The sequence below is a fragment of the Pogona vitticeps genome, chromosome 4 (assembly GCF_051106095.1).
Source record: "Pogona vitticeps strain Pit_001003342236 chromosome 4, PviZW2.1, whole genome shotgun sequence".
Lineage (NCBI taxonomy): Eukaryota > Metazoa > Chordata > Lepidosauria > Squamata > Agamidae > Pogona > Pogona vitticeps.
In genome coordinates, this window is record NC_135786.1 from 223,400,236 (window position 1) to 223,420,578 (window position 20,343).

Below are 20,343 nucleotides of genomic sequence, written 5' to 3' on the forward strand. Positions count from 1 at the left end.
ACTCCTTGAAGATTGGTCCTCCCCTGACAAAAATCTGCAACCTGTGACTGTTTCAAATTCTGCTGAGTAATCTCACCATCTTCCTGAGAGCTGGATAAAGACAGGTTGGAAGGATGGGACCTTTTGGGCCCACCATTGGGATGGTCAGCTACCTCACCCTTTGTCTACTCCCCCACCCTACACTGACTGTTTTACTGAAGATGGGACTGGGAGCCACTTGGTGCTGTCACTGGTCTTCTCTGGGACACTTCTTTCACAGATGAAGTGGCTGCCTTTTTTGGCAATGCCTGGTGGCTCTTCTTGCCGTGACTTATGTTCTTAACCTTTGCAGAATGGGGAGGCAGGAAGGTGACACTGCAGGGATGTGGCAATTTTAAGGCTCTCTTCCCTCCTGAATCTTTGCCAGTACTAGCCACTATTAATAAGAGTTCCAGAGAAGCTACTTCCCATCCAGAGACAGGACATTATGGTGATGATGCTTACACACACACACTTGCCTCCATTACCCTTTTCCCAGAATAGTTGGCCACCTGCCCAACAGAAAAGAAAAAAAGGTAATGACATAAATATATAATGGCTTGTAACACGACTTTTATTAGAAAAGTTATACATAACAGTAACTATTTTCAAGAATATTAACCTTGAGAAGCAACAAAACCAGACTAACAAACTTGAACAAGAAACTAATGATCTTCTCTATTAAACATTCAACTTATCTACAATGTCTCTTTGTACAAAGGGAATCATGGTTATACAGGCAGATCATGTCAAAAATAAAGCTGCAGTAACTATTTTATACAATTAACTTTCAGGGATTTTTAAAACGTTGAAACTTTAAAACATTCACATAATTTTACACTTGGGTATACACTGAAATCTCAGTCCCAGAAGAGAATCATTTCACAAAAGTGCCAACATTTAAAATTAGAATCTTTAATCATTTTACCCTTATGAAATGTTGCTATATTCTTCATCAACACTTTCCCATGATTTGTGGTATGGCCTGGTCATTAATGATAAAGCCTTTATTTTTTAAAAAATAGTAAAAGCAAATTGGAGGCCATTTGCAAACTATTCAGTGTCCCATTAAGTGTGCATTATTGGAAAATACACTGATACAAAAGTTGTAAAGGTTGCTGGATATCATTATTACATATTAGTTGAGAAATGCAAATTTACCTGCCTCTAAAATAAACATCTGTGATTTGCTGTCCTTTCAGGGCCAGTGGTTTCCTAGATTTCTTTTTGTATTCACTTTTAGAAATGTAACTTGCTCAAACTCTGAGGCTAATCTAGCTACTTACTTGCTTAAATCAAATTGCTTATAATCTGAAAATATGGCATTTCTACAAAGTCATAAAAAAACAAAAAAAATGCTTCAGAGGTTTCCATCCAGCAAGGAAGAAATGCTTAAGCTATAATTGGTGCCTAACAGCAGAACTACCCTACCATCCATCTGTTATCAGATGTGCACTGCATGATGAAGGAATGTAATATCTACTACCAGAATGTTTTCTCTCTTGTACTTTTAAATATGTTCGATAAAAACAATTTTTTTTTCAAAAGTCATCCATTTACATTTTATCTCAGAGCTGCTTAAACCCTATTCTAGAGATACCATGGCACAGCAAGGACTCCTGCCAGGCACTAACATTCATATTGGCAGCTCCAAGAGCACCATCAGAAGTAGGAGAGTGATGAACACCGACAGTATTTGGGGTCCAAAAAAATTCACTACCTTGAGGAACAGAGTACATTTTAGACAAATTTGGCAAAATAAAACAAGGGGTTGGCCATTTTGGGTCTTCTGGGGTTGATTAAAATAGCATTCTAGTTTACTAAACTGATAACTATAAAACAATTTATTAGTCATAGTTACATGCACCAATATTGCACACATCTGTCTCTTGAATTGTTTCTTTTAAAAACCACTCTTTATAAGATCCTTGAATCACTTCTCTCATCACTGCAACTGGAACTGCAGTCACCCAGTGCAGAAGATACTAGAAATGCAAAAGTGATAAAATATAATAGAAAAAAAAAATAAAACACAAAATTCAATGACTGTACAGACAATGAAAACCTAGGTTTATTCTTTCGTTGGCTCTACACATGGGCCAGTGTGTAAGCACTAACGATGCTACTTATACAAGTAAGATGAACATTCAAATAATATGGAATCGAGGACCAGGAGTTGCAATGATGTCACTGTACGGTTCTTCCTGCGTCAGCTCTATAGCTTGCTGCTTTTTAAGTACCAAGAAACTATAGAATTTTGCTGCTGCTTGCTTGCGGTTTGTATTTCTACACAACTCAAGTAAGCTGATGGATTCTGCTCCAGTCTTGGCAAGAGCTCTCTGGAAACAGAGAAAATGGTTAGTTATCAGCATGTCAAAGCTCATTCTAAACATTTGTGGATTTCAAATTGGCACCAAAGTCAAAACACAAGGGATTATAAGAAAATATAAGCTGAACATTGAATTGATGATAGAACACCTTGCAAAAGGAGAACAAATAGTGAGTGAGTAAAGGTGTGTGTGTAATTAGTACTACCTCCCTACACACCTCTTAAGATTAGTATATTTAACCATGGCAGGTCACAGTTGTACATGAAGAACTGAGAAAGAAAGTCTGTTTATTTGAGTGCTTTTCTGAGCCGTAAATCAGGGAATGGATGGCCAGCTGCTAGTTTGAATTGCTAGATGATAAAAGCTGAAACCACAAAAATTAGTTGACTCCTGACTAAATTACAGGACTAAATTCTTCCCAAAAGCCACTGCACAGTGAAGGCAATATTTCTATGTCCCATTTGTGCACTTCTGAAAAGCATCGGGCTAGCTAGTCCATATAGGAAGATTCTACTATGGACTTGATTTCTGTATGCAAGGTATTTTCCGAAATATTTTTAATACATTACTAAAATCCATTTCATACCTGAAGACCATGAAGCATCTGTTGAGTTCTCTTGTTCCATCGTCTTTCCTCTTGATCCTGATCGCCTCCTGTACCATCTTCTTCCTGCAACCAAACAGAAAAGGCTTAGTACACCATTAAACGCAGAACAAAGTCAGACTGATTCAACGTAAGTACTCAAAAGGAAAAAGAACTGACAACACTCATGAGGAATCACAAAATTATGATTACTTTTATGAATTCACTTAATAGCACAATTAGCAATACCCAATTACTGGCAAGAGATTCAGGAGAAACAAAAGGATAAAAGAGAAACCAGAGTACATTCTTAATTTTTCCTCCCCACAGTTGTCTTGTAATAGTTTATTTTTCCCTATTTAGTTTAATGACTCTCTAAATACACCTGAGACATTTTCAGAAGTTGTGAAAAAGCTGAGATTTATGTTAGCAATTATTAAGAAAGAAATTGTAATAACACCATCCATCAGCAGTGTAATTAATTGTTAATTAACAAATTAATTGTTAAAATTGTAATTCTATGATTTTATATTTTATATCGTTCTGTTTTTATCTATGTAAAACTGTGTACATTTTAAATTGTTTTTATCTTGTATGTTGTGAGCCGCCCAGAGTAGACTATGTCTAGATGGGCGGCATATAAATGCAATAAATAAATAAAATAAATAATGTGGCTATACAAATATACTGTGCTGCTGTTCACTTCACTTGTCATTTGGGTGGCCTAATCATCTGGGAAGCAGAATACTACATATGGGAAATCTTTGGCCCACTCCAGCAAGGCTTTTCATACATCCTCATTTGGACATATGAATACTCAGCTGCAGCTCCAATGAGAACCTGATTTTCCAGTAGCCACAGCAGAAAGCAACATGACAGATCCAAGCACAGAATTCACTCTAGGGGCTGACTGAATAACAAGCACCAAAAGACCCACAGGAATTTACCCAGTGCTCCTGTGTTTCATCATCAGTATGTCTTAGTGCCTACCTCTTCTTCTTCCTCTTCCTCCTTTTCCTTCTCCTTCTCCTTTTCAGGCAGAAGTTCCAGCTCTGGAATTAGCTGGCAGATATTCTGAGGTTCTTCTGGAGGCAATTCCACTGGTGGCATTTCAATTTGTTGCAGTGGTTGAGACTGAAGACAGATATTCAGGTTTTATCAAAAAGACTCAAGGCAAATAGGAATTAAAGATGCTAGACTTAATAATATCTTAATTAAAATCTGTTTTTCAAGTGTCTTGTACAGTCTTCCTGTATTGCAAAGAACTGCCATCTGCCAAAATCTATTCCAAGATGTTACTTACAGGATGCTACTACAAGATGTGGCTAAATGGACATCACCCAATGAAGATAATGAGTATCTGAACCTACTATTAGACATCTTTCCTCAGTTACAGGCCATGTTTTCTGATGGAAAATGGAGCCATATTAACATTTTACCGAACAGGAGTCAATCCATTATTTGTGACAGAGCTAAAAGGGGTTTCTGTTTGTGTCAGTGTTCAAGTATATGCAGAACCAACACACTGAAGTTCCCAGATTTAATTCTATACTGGCTGCTTTTGATCACCGATTGCATGTCATGTATGCCACTTCCTAGCTTATGTTTTATTACAGCCCCAAGATAAAAATGACAAATATGGTATATGATTACATTATAATTCTGACATATTTACTTTAGTTCACAGCACTATTCTGGACAGTGTACATATAAAAACAATGAAAAGCAACAATCAAGCAAAATTTACAAAAAGACAAGCTAAGACAAGCCAGCATAAAGGCCTGATGTGCCAGGTGTAGCTCCACCATGTATATGTCTAATGCATATTAAGGAACACATTCTCTCACTTACGGGTAGCACAGGTTCTGGTTCAACTTGTGCAGCCTTTCGCTTTACCCCTGTCTGGGGTGGAGGCGGTGGCATAACAGATTCATCCAAGTTGGTCCTACTTCCTTCCATTACAGATTCCTGAAGGCGACTCGGCTCCTCCAAGATGGGCTCATCTATTCCACAGAAATTTCAATGAGTTACTACTTTATTTAAAAGTCCCGAGTTTCACTCTCTTCCTACTGGCTTTCAAATGATTGAAATATACACATATCTCTTAATTACTAACATTTTGGTACTGAAGATACCAAAATGCACAAAGGAGCAAAGTTTGAACATTAACCCGTGTAGATCCTGAAGTCTCTACCAAACAAAAGAAGCATAAATTCAAGTTTGTGGACCCATTAAATAATCACAAACCAATAACATTGCGCTGCTGTTCCTCTCTGGGCACTTCTGGATTCTCAATGTCTTGAAGGAACTCATCCAGGTTATCTGCTTCCCCACCTTTCCTCCTCTTTCTTAGGTCTTCTGGTACAAGGGGTGTAAGACACCGAGTGAAAAGCTACAAGTAGAGCAAACCAAATTACACATACAGTCTAAAAGCACCCCTTCAAATAATCATCTTAGCTATCTTGAGAAATCTGTAATTAAGCAAGAAATGCAGCATCTAAAGTGATCTTAAATAACTGAACTGGCTACTACACACTTAATACCATCCTCATCAACAATATAAACCCTTAATTTACAACAAACATGTCACTTGCAGCAAATAATTATGCTATTGTATATACAGGTAAGATATATAAGATACCATTTAGGGTACCTGCTATTTATGCAATAAATAAATTAAATAATTAAAGTAAAGTAGAATTTCCAAATTTGGTTCACCTTTAAAAGTCTGTTATTCCACAAAGGTTGAGCAGGAAGAGAGAAAAGTTTTTCAACACCCCCAGTCTCCTTCCACATCATTAACTTCTTGGTAGGAGGTGCCAAATCCAGTGTAGTGACAATATCAGAGTAGTCACTTAGTTGGGCTCTGATAGTCTTGCTGTCCAGTTCCTTCACACTGTCTACAATGAGCTTTCTCTTCCTCTTTGCCTTGGTTTCCTTAACTAGTTAGAGAAGAAACACGTTAAAGCCACTAGATATGATAAATATAGTCAGATTTAGAATCAACTCACATCTTCATTTTTAAAAATATTTTCTGGTGCTCCAGTAAAACCCAAACTTTCAACATTTGCTTTGTACAATTATTACTCATGGTTCATACCATATTCAGTGAGGGCTATGTTTCAATACATTTCAACGGCGAGCACAAATGTAAAGTATGTATGTATGTACATATTTATATGCTACCTTTCTCCCATAGTGGACCCAAGTAGAACATACACTAGAGGCTCCTAAACAAGCCTTAATCAATATATCAATGTAGTAATGGACTGGGTGAGGGCTAATGTTTTGAGACCAAGTTCTGTTAACAAAGATCCCATGGTTAGGAATTTTTATGAATTGGACCAGCTACACTCTAATTCATTTTCTGGCAGTGTCCACTGAACCATCTCTGTTACTGCACATAAGAACCAATTCTGGCTTGTGTGTCAGCTACAGCCATTCACCAGAGAGAAAAAGTTTGATCACAGTAACCCATCCCATCAATAGATAATCTTGTATCACAACTCATGCAATCCTTTTGTGTATAGCAAGGAAGCTGCAAGTTGCCCAGACTTTAGTGGTCTTTAGAACAGTGTGGAATGCATATAGCCACTCCTATATAACAGGACTGCTGAAAGAACTATATTGACCTGACTGCTCATTATCTGCTATTCGGCTAAGTACCTTCCTTTACCTTACCTCAGCGCTGACTGATAAAGGACACCTGGTTATACAGTCAATGACAGGTGATACAAAAATATTTTCAAGCAGAGAAATAAATACCAAGGTTAGGCAACAAGTTGAAATGATTCGATGCAGCGTTTCTACACAAGGCCAGGCATTCAATTAGACACTTTGAAATTTATGTTACAATAGCTCTAAGGCTGCCTTGCACCTTATATAAGTCTTGCTACAAAGGTGGGAGAACACTTTGACAGCGACATCTTCAGTTATTTTTTAAGAATGTTATTCTTTTAAAAACATTACTTCTTTAAAAAGTCAGTAAATCCAACGACCTTTAACAGAGCTTATATACTGCTCCATAGTGCTTAAAGTTCTCTCTGGGTGGATTATAATTTAATTATGCAGGCTACACATTGCCCCCTCCCCAAGCCAGCTAGATACTCAATTTATATGCCTCAGAAAAATGAACAGCCAAGTCAACCTTGAGCCAGCTACTTGAACCCATGATCGAACACAGGTCATGAGCAGAGGCTTATTAAAATTGTACTGGTTATACAAGAATCATGGAAATACTAGCAACAAGTTAAACATTGCAAGGCTTACACTTAAGGCCATGTGTGTCGGTGAGGACAAAGACAAAAATGGATGCTAGGCTTCCAAGTATGGGACCAAATGACTCATGTGGAGCAGTGTTCTCTGCCATACCAGTTCTGACTACCCCCTACCTACTTTAAAACAGCATGTGGTAATAACACCTACAATATCTTTTGAGCACCCCTTCCTTCCATCAATTAATCATTTAACACAAGCATACAAAACATAAGGTCTGTTACCCTCTACCATTTTTAAAATATTTTTTGGGGAAGAAGGTTAATTTGCTCAAATTTCTGTACTTAACATTTGTACCTACGATACATACCTGCAAGGACATTTAGACAACTACCTGGCAGATATTCTTTGATCTGTATTCTTACATTGAAGCAGGGGGTTGGACATGATGGCCTTATAGTACCCTTCCAACTTCATTATTCTATGATTCTAGGACTGCAAGCAGCACATAATGCACAAAGCAACAGCTGATCAGTCTGTGTGACAGCACATTTAAGAGGTCCAGATAATAAAATGATGAATGCATCACTACTGCCCCAAAACATTGCACACCATGCAAGGACCAAACAAAGACCTGATTAACAAGTGTCTCTATAACAACAGATTAAAAATACAAAAAAAGTAAATCCAAATTTGAACAATACTGCCATTAACCATGCAATATCACATAACATACTATGCAAGTATAACTGTTTATATACTCCAAAGATAGCTTATGTATTAGGATTATGCTATAGGTCTTATGATATTACCAACTTTACCGTATACGCTTTGTCAATTAACAGCTCCTGGATTCATCTGAGCTGGATGCCCAGGTTTCAGCAGCTGCTAGAAGTGCCTTTTGCAGTTAAAACTAGTGCACCAGCTGAGCCTGTTTCTCGAGGTCTGATCTGGCCACCGTGACACATTTCAGTTAGATTACTGTAACGCATTCTACGTGGGGCTGCCTCTGAAAGTGTTTAGAAACTCCAAATTCCGCAGCTAGATTGTTAACTAGGGCTGGTTACAGGGAACATATAACATCCCTATTACAACAGCTCCACTGACTGCAAATTCATTTCCAGGCACAATTCAAAGTGCTGGTTCTAACCTATAAAGCCTTAAATGGCTTGGGTCCAAGCTATTTAAAAGACTGCATCTCCATCTATGAGCCTGCCCAGGCATTAAGATAATCAGGGGAGGCTTTTCTCTCCATACCACCACTCTCACAGGTGCGCCTGGTGGGGACATGGGAGAGGGCCTTCTCTGTTGCTACTCCCAGACTCTGGAACTCCCTCCCACGGGAAGCCAGACTGGCCTCATCTTTGCTGTCCTTCCATAGGAAGGCAAACACTTTTCTCTCCATGCAGGCTTTTCATTAATGACTGGTGGTCTGAGAAGGATTTTAAATCGATTGTTGTGCTCTGTTGTTTTAAATGTGTTTTAATGTTGCTCTTAGTTACCATTTTAATATAGTTCTTGTTTAATTCTTTTAAAATATTTGTATACTTAGTTTTAGCTTTTAAATATTGTTTTTGTAATGTAAGCTGCCTTGGATCCTTTTGGGGAGAAAGGCAGCATAGAAACATTTTAAATAATTAAAGTTTACTTAACTGCTCTTTTTCATACTCAATATAGGGGGTGGGGGTGGGGAGAGGTATACCAGAATTGCTTATTTACCAGTTATGTCAATAGGCTCTAAAGCAAAAGCTTCCTCTTCATTTGGAACCAGTGTTGTCTGATCAGTCGTTTGCAGTGGTTCAACTGGATCTACTGAGTCTGGGCTCTCAGGTCCACCCACTGTAAATCAAAGAGTTAAAAATTAGTTTGCTAGTATACTGTTATGGTAAAAACATTAAATATAAGCAAAATCCGCCAACAAAATTTTGTGGCAGGGAACATTTTTCTTGCAGGGCTCCACCCAATTTTAATTCAGTTTTCCATCCTTCTAATTTTCTTATCCTTCAAGAGGCAGCAGCCTCCGAACGTAATCTCTGCCAACTGACCTGGTTTAAGGGATTCTTTTCCATTTGTCAGAAGGGTGAACTCATCAATACCCAAACCAGTTACCTTTGGCTTCTTGATTTCTAATACACTTTGACAAGTTCAAGAAAAAAGCTACACAGTGCTGATGATCATTCAACACACCTGTCTTTTAGATTTCAGGAGAAATGATTGAACACTCACTTGAAACGTTATCATCATCATCTATATCATCATGGGGAGGTTGTTCAGGCATCATTACACCCCCTTCTGAAATGGGAGGTGGGTCATCAAATATGCCTCCTTCATTGTTGCTGAGAAGTTTGTCATCTGGAATGGTAACTCAGGAAAGTTAGGATTGAAGTGATATACAAAGCATCTAAGCATAGCATGTTCCTAGCAATCAGAAGGTTGTTGTTGTTTTTACATAATAATTGTGTATCATCAAGCATCAGAAACCAAGTAATCCATGTGCTTTGCAACCATGATGAAATAATACTTGGAAGGCAAAGGGCTAATGGCTGTATCACGTTAAAGCATCCCCAAAGAAAGTAGGGAATGAAAGATTCACATCTTCTAATCAATACAGATGAAACAAAATAAAAGCAAAATACTTTACCAGACCAATTCAGATAAAAGCACTTCTTATATGCTTTGATCAAGACAGCATGTTCTTTGAAGACTCCATAAAATGCAGCAAGTGCCCTCTAGGTCATGTTGTCCATTGAGCTAAATATTTCTACTCTGCTAGGCAGCAGCCCTCTAGGGTTTCAAGCCGATCTGTCTTCCACTAACTCCTACCTGATGCCCCTAACTGAAGATGCCCAGGAGTTAACCTAGGACACTTGTACCATGCAACATTTAAGATACCACTTGAGAACCGAGAAAGGTGTTCCATCGGAGATGACACACAAAACACGAATCTTTGATCATTATATTTAAAAGTCAAACACATTTACTAAACCGATGTGTTTTAAAACTTCAGCTAAAGGAGGACTGTATGCATGTGAACGGAGGGTATACTCAAACTTCAAAACGGGAAAAATACAACTTAAGATATATTCAGAGAGCTGATCCTCAACAACCTCAGAATACACATTCTATGGGCTGCTGATGCCACAATATCCAACATCACTAAGCAAACCAGTTTATATAGTATTTAGTTTAGTGTTTAACTCAGTAGGATCCTATCCCATAAGCCACAATGAACAATAACAAGCCAGCATTTTAACTTTCTCAGGCTCAAATGATACAGAAATATTATTCAAGTAGGTTGTAAGCTTTAGATACCATAAACACTTTAAAACAATATCTACATATGGGTGGATGCCTTAAATTATTTGGGGCTAAATACATATTGCATACATACCCAGGATTCCACCATCATTTCCCTCTCCAAAATTGTCATCTTTGTACTGTTCATCATATTCCAAATGGTTGGATTTCTCATTAAGATGACTTGTGCTCTGCTCAGGCTCCAGCAAAAGGTTGGAAGCACTAGTACTATCCAGCATGTCATCTGGGAATGCACTGTCTTCTCTCATCATTTCGCGGTCATCCATTCCAAAGTCACCTGTTTAAGATCAGTCATAATTAATAAATAAATACATTCAGCAATAATCCTGTAGCACCATTACAAGTAAGATTATTTCTATGGTTCTAACTTTACATTCTGGCATTCATGTGACGTTTACACAAGCTGCCACAGCTCAACTGACAAGCTGCTGGGATGCACCTCATTTGCACAATCAGGTGAATGAGGATGAGATACGTGATGGAAATATGCCCTGCCGTCTTCTCAGTTAGCTGCAGCAACTTAGGCAAACTTAAACTCCAACAAAATTCAGGCCTATAGTGATACAACACTGCACTTTTGAAGGTGAACTGAAATTGAATTGCAGAAAGTTTCTTTCTGTATTGCAACAGATTCAAAAAGTTTAAGCAATGTTACTCTTACTTGCTTCTTGGGCATATATTCAAATGATCTGGTTCACAAAGTATTTTCTTTGGGGCACATGAACAACTCAGATTCTGTACTGAAATGTATTTCCAACATTTGGGCCATTATACCATCGCTAAAAATTGAGCTTGATTTGTACAAGTTGTATAGGCAGACCCAGGACAAGGGCAGTTGTACCCACTCCAAATCCACCAATCTAGCACATCTTCAGGACTGCAGTGTGAACACTTCCCAAACCACAGTCTATCAACAACTAGCTCCATTGAGATGGTATTCAGAAAGAGAGAAATTGAGAACATCTGTACATGGCCATGCACTTGGGGCTTTTGGAAATGACTAAAGACTGAGCCCATTTGATAAATGATGGATTATCAGACAAACAAAAAGTTCCTTGCCTAGTGTCCTTTATTTTCATAACACATGACTATAGATGGACGACCCACGACCCATGAATTGTCCCCCAGTGACTCGACAAACAATAAATCATCATTCATTGGGTTGTGGGGTGTTTTTGTTTGCTTTCCCTTCTCTTTTTATGCCCTGCACGGCTTCAAGCCCTTTTCCCCTCCTCTTGCTAAGCCCCGCGGATCACAGGAAGAGGGGAAAAAGGGACCAAAGAGATTCCACAGCAGCTGGGGGATCCCTTCCCTCCTCCTATGTTGCGCGGGCATAGGAAAAGGAAAGGGGAACCACGCCATCCCCCAGCCACGGGGGTGAGATTCCCTTTGGGAAAACTTTAGCAAGATGCCTGAAAGGAAACCTCCCCTCTACTTATGCCTCCGAGGAACAGCTCCTCCACAGCGGCATAAGCAGATAGGGAATGAATGAACAAATGTAAAAGGATTATATTTGTTGCTTCATATTTGTTGGGGTCTCTGGACCCCAAGAATACAAAGCAACAAATATCTGATTTATCAGGGACATTTAATAAATATCCTGATTCATTTTTATACTCGTCCCCATGTCTACACAGAACATATCAATTTAAGGTAACGAAACTGCATCAGAAAAAACTTAAACTGGAAAGACTTCACTTAATAAAACCACACTCACAGAAACAGTTTATTTAATACATTAGAAAAGCACTGTGGTAATTATCACATGCTATATTATCTGATTTTTAGAACCAAAAGAAAAAAGTCTGTTCAGAATTATGTCCAGGTATTTTCAAAGGGCCAGTAAAAAAAAGACTTTTTTTTTGAGACATACTTGTTCTTGTGTTTTATGGTTTCTTGAAAAATAGCAATGTGTGATTATGTATGTAACAAGCCATGCAGGCATGTCAATTGTGTGGTAATTTTTATGTTTTAGCTATTGTTTCAATTTCCTGCTGTATATCTCAGAAGAGACGGCTTATGTCACCTTGGGCAAGCTGCAGTCTCAGGATGCCCCCATAAGAGAAAGGTAAACCACTTCTGAATACTCTCTACCTGAAAAACCCTGAAAACAGTTGCCATAAATCAGAATGGATTTGACAGCACACAATTATGATTAACTATAACAGCACAATAACTGCAAATACATTAGACAAAAATAGCTGTGTTTTACCAAAATCATTTTCCTGAAGGATGCTGATGTTGCCTACTTCCTCTCGCATTGTAATTTCTTCTACTCTGCTTTGGTTCAAACTGAATTGCTGAGCCACATCAATATCACTTTGAGAGGGAAAACACACACAATTTGAAAAAGAATTTGAAACCATTCAAAAAAGGCAAGCAACATATATTTATGTATGGTTAGAGAAAGACAGTCTATTAAATTTATGAATATTAAAACATCTCTGTTTCTGGTCAATATGTGTTTGCAGAAAATAGTTCCTTTTTTTTCAAATGCATCTATTTAAATATAGCAAAATGCTTCAAGTATACAGCTTGGCAAAAAGATAGAGTATAACAAGCAGAATTTCTTCACATCGTAACAGCATATATTTTACAAAAGATACAGCTACTGAACTATGACATTCAAAGTGAAATGAAATACGTGCTTTATCTATATTTCCCAATATGACCATTGTAATCAACTACTGCAAAATATGCTCAGCAGAGCAATGCTTCAGTTATATGTTATGCCTCAAAATAAGAAAAATTGCACTTCATAGAATTCAAGTGCTTTCCAACTTTTCAGGACCTTTCTTTCACAGGGCTCACTCCCATCTCATCTCCCAACAAACAACTAGAGAAATAAGAATAAATACAAACATGCTTTCTTGAAGATACCAATTTCAGCAAGCAATTTGAATACAAAGAAGCTTACTCTAAATCTGGCAAAGGTTGGTCAAAATCATGAAATTCTTCAGGTAGGGTGATAGCATTATACGCAGCTTCTCTATTTTCTTCAGGCAAATCAACCACACCTAAAAAAGGAATTACATATATGTATATATAAAGATGTAAGCAAAAGCAGATTTAAAACCATAAAGACTACTGCACTTATTATGGCCCGAATTTTTGTAATTAACACACTAGTCCATCAATGTTTCATCATGCTACATTCTCTTGTGCCCACAAACTTTATTAACCCAATAAGACATCATGCAACACCTCCTGTAACTCATGACCACACTGGTTCTACTATAGTGACAGCAGGAAGGTGAATAAAAGGAGAGCACATAAATATTCTATTAGAATTCTAGTGTCTACTGTGGCTCAAAAAAAGATATTGATTCCTTAGGAAATTACTGATTAACTTCTAAATTTATAAATAACATATTTCCACAATATTCAACAGATATTACTCCTAAGTCTTTAGAAAGCTCTGAAAAAATAAATGCATAAGGAAAAGGATTTTTAGTATGGGGAGGATATAATATAGAACTAATGAGCAGTTGCTGCATAGGCAAATTCTAGAGAAATTTGCTATTTATGCAATCACAGTAATTTTGTGAAAAGAAAGTATACAGTAAGTACCTGGACGGAAAGCCATTTTGATCTTAATGAAAGCTTCATTACAGTCTGCAAGGAGGTACTTAGCTTTCCTATGATAGATTCTAACAACTCCCAATAAAAGGTGTCCTGAAGTTCGAAGGGCCATCTTCACCTGAAAAATGTGTTTTAATACAACATTCATATCAGACCAGGAAAGAGTTATATAGAAGGAAAATAAATCAAAAGTAAACTGTTGCTCTTAAGTTTGATTTATCAGAATGATGAGCGTCTATGTACGCTTCTATTCACATGGTGTATCAATTCTTAAAAGTTCAGTGAACTGTGGCAGTTTGTCTAATACTCAACACATATCAATATTGACTATGGGCTTGTAAATGAAAACAGCCAGATATCTGTGGCAATGAAAAATTATTTTAAGACAAACAGGTAAAAGCATTTCTATAGAATCCTACCTACCCCTCAATTACATTAGAAGGATATGGGGACTCACTCACACTAGTTTATCCAAACAGATAGACTAATGAATATGCTGACTTATTTTATAATTTCACAAATTGCTACAAGTAATAGTCATTATTGATTATTATTACTTGTAGCAACTTACGAAATTATAGTTTAGAAAATTTGTCTAAAACATTACAGAAGTCTCCAGTAGAGACTCAGTACAGTTAGTTCTTAAAACAGGCATTTTCTATTATGTTTAAAAAGTGTTTTGATGCAGTGGCTATGAACTGCAGTTTGTCACAATGGGTTTTTTTAACAGAAATATCAGTTTAACTTTTGAAGTTTTGCCCTTGAGTGGCAAAAGAATTTAAGGTACACAGGGGAGCCCAGGGGTACTGCAGGGACCTCAAAATATGGGAGGACTACAAGGGGATGCTGATAAGTATTGAGCCTTTCCCAGAAAAAAATGAGCTAGGAAGCTATACATTGCAGGATGCATTGGCCAATTTGTCTGTATTCAATGGTGCAAAAATCAACTACCTATGATTTTAACTTATATTTCATGTTCAGGTCCAAAGTGAACATGGCGACACCTTCAGAAAAGTTCAATGTGGAAGAGCATAGGACCATAATCAAGTTCCTGTTTCTCCAAGGGAAAGGTGCAAAGCAGATCCATGATGAAATGTCACAAATTATGGGTGACACTGGCCCTTCATATGCAATAGTTAAACACTGGGTTGTCAATTTTAAAACTGGCCATTTCGGTGTTGAAAGTGAGAAACCCAGTGGAAGACCTGTTTCTGTCTCTGTGCCTGCAAATGTGAAAGCCATCCATGACATGATCATAGAGGACTGCTGAATATCAGCCAAAGGTATTGCTACATATCTGAGAATATCACAAGAGTTGGCGCCCTTATTCACAATGACTTGGAAATGAGAAAGCTGGCAGCAAAGTGGATCCCCAAACTTTTGACAACCGAACAAAAGACGAAATGTACGGAGTCATCGGTGGCTGTTTTGGAACATTTTGCAAGAATGTTGCCAGTCACATTTCCTGGGCAAACTCGTAACTGGTGATGAGACATGGATCTACTGTTATGATCCTGAGACAAAGGAACAGTCTAAGGAATGGGGGCACAGTGGTTCCCCCAGGCCAAAGAAGTTCCGAGTGCAAAGGTCAGTGCAGAAGCAAATGGCAACAGTTTTTGGGACAAGAAGGAAGTTCTGCTGGTGGACTACCTCCAACAGGGTTCAACCATCAATGCAAAATATTACTGTGCTTTATTGACGAAGTAGAGGCAAAACATCAAGGAAAAACGTCAAGGAAAGCTCTCCAAAGGTGTCATCCTATTGCATGACAACACTTTGTCACACATTGCAGATGAAACAATGGCAAAACTGACGTTCTTGGGCTTTCAAGTGATGCCCCATCCACCCTATTGTCCCGACCCGGATCCTTCTGACTATTATCTGTTCCCCAACCTCAAAAAACACCTAGAGACAACGATTTGGGAGTGTTCTGGAGGCAACTAATGCTGCAAATGAGTGGTTACACCAGCAGTCGAAAGAATTTTATTTGCAGGGACTTAAGAAGCTGCAGGACAGATGTTGCAAGTGCACTGACTTCCTGGGGGAATATGTAGAACAGTGTGGCAGTTACAGCTTCCTAGCTCAATTTTTTCTGGGACAGGCTCAATATTATCAGCACCCACTCGTAAAACCTGTTTCCCACTCCCTTTAGAAGCTACAAAGGGACTTCTGAGCAACATTCTTCAGTTGGAGGTTATCGAAATTGTCTGATTGCTGTGTGCAGCTCAAAGGTCATCCACCCTTGTTTTATATCAGTGGTTCTCAACCTTGGATAAATCAGGTATTCTTGTACTGCAATTCCCAGCAGCTTTCACCACCAGCTGCTCTGGCTAGGGTTTCTGAGAGTTGCAGTCCAAGAACACCTGGGTTATCCAATGTTCTAGATCATGTTTTTGGGCAGTGTTACCATAACTAGCTGTTTTCAAAAATACTGCTGTAAAATAATGGAGCTGAATATTTGGGAATAAACTTCATCAATAAAGTTCAGAAATACAAGTATAGATAATTATTGATTATCTGTTTAATGCGTTCCTATTGGGGAAAAACTCACTGGTAAGCGAAGATTCCCCCATCCGGCCGCCATTTTCGCTGCCCGGTAAGCGAGGGCAGGGTGCGAAAACGCTGCAGGCGGCCATTTTCTGCACCCGGCGGCCATTTTGGAACCGCCAATCAACTGTTTTCTAAATATCGCAATCATCGCAATGCGAAGTTTAGCCTATCTAAACATCGTAATGCGATCGCATTAGTGATCGCAAAAAATGCGTTGCTATGCGGATTCGTCGTTAAACGGTGCGCTCGTTAAGCTTAAATGGCGGTGGGGGGGAGGGAAATAATGCCATCTCATTCATATCTTTTTCTGAATGCTTAGAAGCATATGAATGGCTGTAACTGGAAATACCTTGGTTTGACCCAACAATGTAGTCCCTATTCTGTGTTCAGTGATGCAGCTGTTGAACAAACATCTGCTTTAAATCATTACCTCTGATATCACAAGAAAAATCTTGAACGCTATTAACTTTAAATAAGATACTGTATAATTATGGAAGCAATACCTTAGGTGAGATGATGCTCTCCACGCTGCTTTCCAAATTGCATTCAAACACATGGGCTTTGGTTAGCTTCTTATCCCAATGGGCCGCCAGCCATATTTTGGCCAGCGGCCCTCGCTTGCTCAGGACAAAGTGAGCATAGAACATTGTGCCACCTGTCTATGCAAGAATCTGCAAGAATTATAAGCATATTAAAACAAGGCTACGAAAAGTTATTTTGCACAATTCTAAGTTTCAGACACAACACCTAGCAACAAACTGCATGAAAAACACTTAAACTTGCTCTTGGAAACAATGATCCATAAGAAGCACCAGGCTGGATTTGATTTAAATTATGACATAATTTTACAAATTCGATTTTGTTTGATAACATAGAATAACATCTATTTTCAAAATTTAATTGTGATCTAAATCAATTTGATTTTTATCCACTCTGACAAGAGTCTGGAGCAGTCACAGATGTTAAAATGTCAAGTAACAAGTTACATAAAATAGCTATTCCTATAGCTTGTTTCATCATATCACAGACTTGACTGCAAATTAGCTTTGAGACACTACAATAAAATACAAAACCAGCTAAAACACTCAACTGTAAAGTGAATAAGTAGTTATACAACTTTTGGGTATTGTACTACTGCACTTTATTTCCAGTAGTAAAAAAGCAGTGAGATGTATGGTATGACAGCAATAATGATGAACATCTACAGCATCCAGTGCTCTTTTTCTAACATCAGGGGGATAGGGAAGATTTACTTCCAAGTTGCAATATGCATATATCTAGTTTTTTTCTCATTTAAAATGTCTGCAGTAAAACAATGTGCTGGCCCTCAACTTAATTATACTACAACTAAATCCATGAGAACGAAGAGCCCACCTGCTGTCTTTAAAGACTGGCCTTAAAAACAATGCAAAAGTCACACAGCAAAAACTTCACATTATCAGCTGGGCCCAATAAAGAGCAAATTACTTCACTTGCTTACTACCACATCTCTTCACTTTAGCTCTGTAGTAGAGAAAATCTCCCAACACTGTTACAAACCACAACAGTATCAATCAATACCAGGATTCAGTCTCCTTCAGTAACATTGAGGAGGGTGCAGAGAGAATATTGAACAAACACATTTTCAAAAGTTGGATGGTTTTCCATCATTGCATTTTAACTTCTGAGAATGTAATGGCCAGGTAAGGTAACTAGTAGGCTCAGACCAGAAAAATCCACCTCCACAAACTATGGTTTGTTAACTTGCTCTAAACTACAATCTGAAGTCATGGTCCACATGAACTCTGGCTTACTTCAGTTAAAGCTTCTTATCAGTACCAAACACAGAACTACACCTCATTTCCCCAGGTGCCCACATTCTAATAGCTGACCAAAAAAACAATGGGAGCAAGCATAGGGAAAGCAAACGCCTTGTTTGGCTATATATAGGGATTTCTTGTCTGGAGAAACATGCCAAGGCTTAGAGCAAAACACCTTACAATGAACACATTTCAGAGGCAAGACCAATACATTTAACCCTGACTGACCTCTGCACATTAACTGACTCTGAATGAAATATAAGAGAGTGTACATCCAATATATGTGCCATATGATGCAGCCTAAGAGAGATGATTCAAATGGGGTCACCAAACTATGGAAACATTCATGATTCCCTAATCTCCCCTACACAAACCAAACGTTCCTGGAAATTAAGCTACAAAATTTTCAGGTGCTATCAAGTCATTCTTTTTTACAAAGGGTTAACAGGGCATATATATATATATTGAAATACTAAGCCCCAGCAGATGTTTTGGAGACTATTTTAAATCACCCTTTATATGGAAGCCGACCTAATAATGTAACTTTTTTTTACAATGAAGAACATCTCATCTTGCAACAACAAACGCCCAAGTCAATTCAACCCTACAGCCTTCTGCAATACAAGGCTTCCAACAGGATCTGTGCCATTTTACTTAGAAATAAGTTCGCCCTCCAATAGGGCTTGCAATTCCAGACTTCTGCTTTTTGTTTTTAATGGGTTGCCAATTGCAAGGGAAGGAAACTGCCCCACACTAGACAAGGCTGACGAGAATCTCAATGCAATGCTTTCGAGATACTCGCCAAGGCCGGAGGGGGCGAGAACAACTGGGGGGGGGCAGGAAATGTGCACGAAACCGAGGTCGGCTTCCAGCCACCCGCGCCTGCCTTCTAGAAAGCAGAAAAAACGAAGTATGCAGAACTCAGGTAGGAAAGAAAAGAACGTGCAGAGAGAGGGCAGTCCTTCCTCGCTTGCCCGGCCACGGCTCAGCCTCTGGAGTACCTCCCACAGAGGGGCCTCGGCCTCGGGCAGAGATCCCGAGACGGGGATACCCTGACGGGTGAGGGAAAGCCAAGGCCTCCCCTCCAGCCTGCCGGTGAGAGACCCGACCCGCCGAAACTCCCCAGCCCAGACACGAAGGCCTAGGCCTCCCCCGGGCGCCCACCTCCGCTTAGTTTCCCCACCCATAAAGGCCCCTAGACCTCCGCCAGCTCCGGCCCTACCTCCAATCCTGAGCAGCTGCCAAAGGCCGGGGGGTTGGGGGTAAGCGCTCGGGCCGCCGCCGCCGCTCCCCTTTCCCGACGTTTCCCCCCCACCCCCTTTCGGAGCCACTCAAACAAACAAGATGGCGGCCGCTCCCCTTCCTGCCGCCCAAACTAGCCGTTCAAAAATCGGCAGGATGTTTACCGTTAAAAAAAAAAGAGGCATACAGTGTGTGCGCCAGAGCAGGCGTAATGCGCATGCACCGCCGAGCTCGCGGCAACTATGGAATGAGGCGCGCAGGGCAGAGCGCGCACGCGCCGCTCGCTGATATTGCTGTCCACCAATGAGAAACAGCCAGAATGGGTTCTCGGCGAGCATTGGCTGAGGGACGTGCGATGAAGAGCGATAAGGGGGTGGGCCATCGTAAAATGTCCGCATGAGTGACTTCGGAAGAGAGGTGTATTATTTCTGGCGCACGCGCAGTGACTACTATACTGTTTTAAATTGGTGTGTGCAAGCGTAAGGGGGGGGGGCTACAAGTGTTTGGGTTACATAGAGTTCTTCAGTCTTAACGGCATGGATACCTAGGAACTTAACAAAGCAGTACTATCCATGTCTATTCAGAAACCCACAGACGTCTGCTCCTTGCTATATGTGTATAAAACTTAATGGAAAGGATTTGTTTATTGCCATTCCAGCCAACAGGGCTTCCAGAACAAAATTGTAGTATTAATTAACTAACTTCA

At 39.2% G+C, this 20,343-nt stretch overlaps 1 protein-coding gene across 1 annotated transcript; it reads right to left on the reverse strand.

Moving 5' to 3' along the window:
• Positions 1–571: 571 nt before the first annotated feature.
• RAD21 (RAD21 cohesin complex component) lies at positions 572–19,916 on the reverse strand. The gene is made up of 14 exons (XM_020789592.3): positions 19,618–19,916; positions 17,100–17,267; positions 14,035–14,164; positions 13,382–13,481; positions 12,677–12,783; positions 10,538–10,741; positions 9,373–9,498; positions 8,866–8,985; positions 5,650–5,873; positions 5,179–5,323; positions 4,783–4,934; positions 3,922–4,065; positions 2,935–3,018; positions 572–2,357 (listed from the first exon to the last, which is right to left on the reverse strand). The coding sequence occupies exons 2-14, from the start codon at positions 17,241–17,243 to the stop codon at positions 2,166–2,168; spliced, it is 1,872 nt and encodes a 623-aa protein (XP_020645251.1). The 5' UTR covers positions 17,244–17,267; positions 19,618–19,916; the 3' UTR covers positions 572–2,165.
• Between the last annotated feature and the right edge of the window lie 427 nt (positions 19,917–20,343).

Bases quoted from the DNA above. Each gene is read 5' to 3' on its own strand.
- RAD21 (XM_020789592.3), bottom strand. From the start codon at position 17,243: ATGTTCTATGCTCACTTTGTCCTGAGCAAGCGAGGGCCGCTGGCCAAA. The intron at 9,499-10,537 runs GTATGTATGCAA...TTACCATTCCAG, and splicing joins AAATGATGGTGGAATCCTGG to ATGACAAACTTCTCAGCAAC. The intron at 4,935-5,178 runs GTTTGTGATTAT...TCTGTGGAATAG, and splicing joins ACAGCAGCGCAATGTTATTG to ATGAGCCCATCTTGGAGGAG.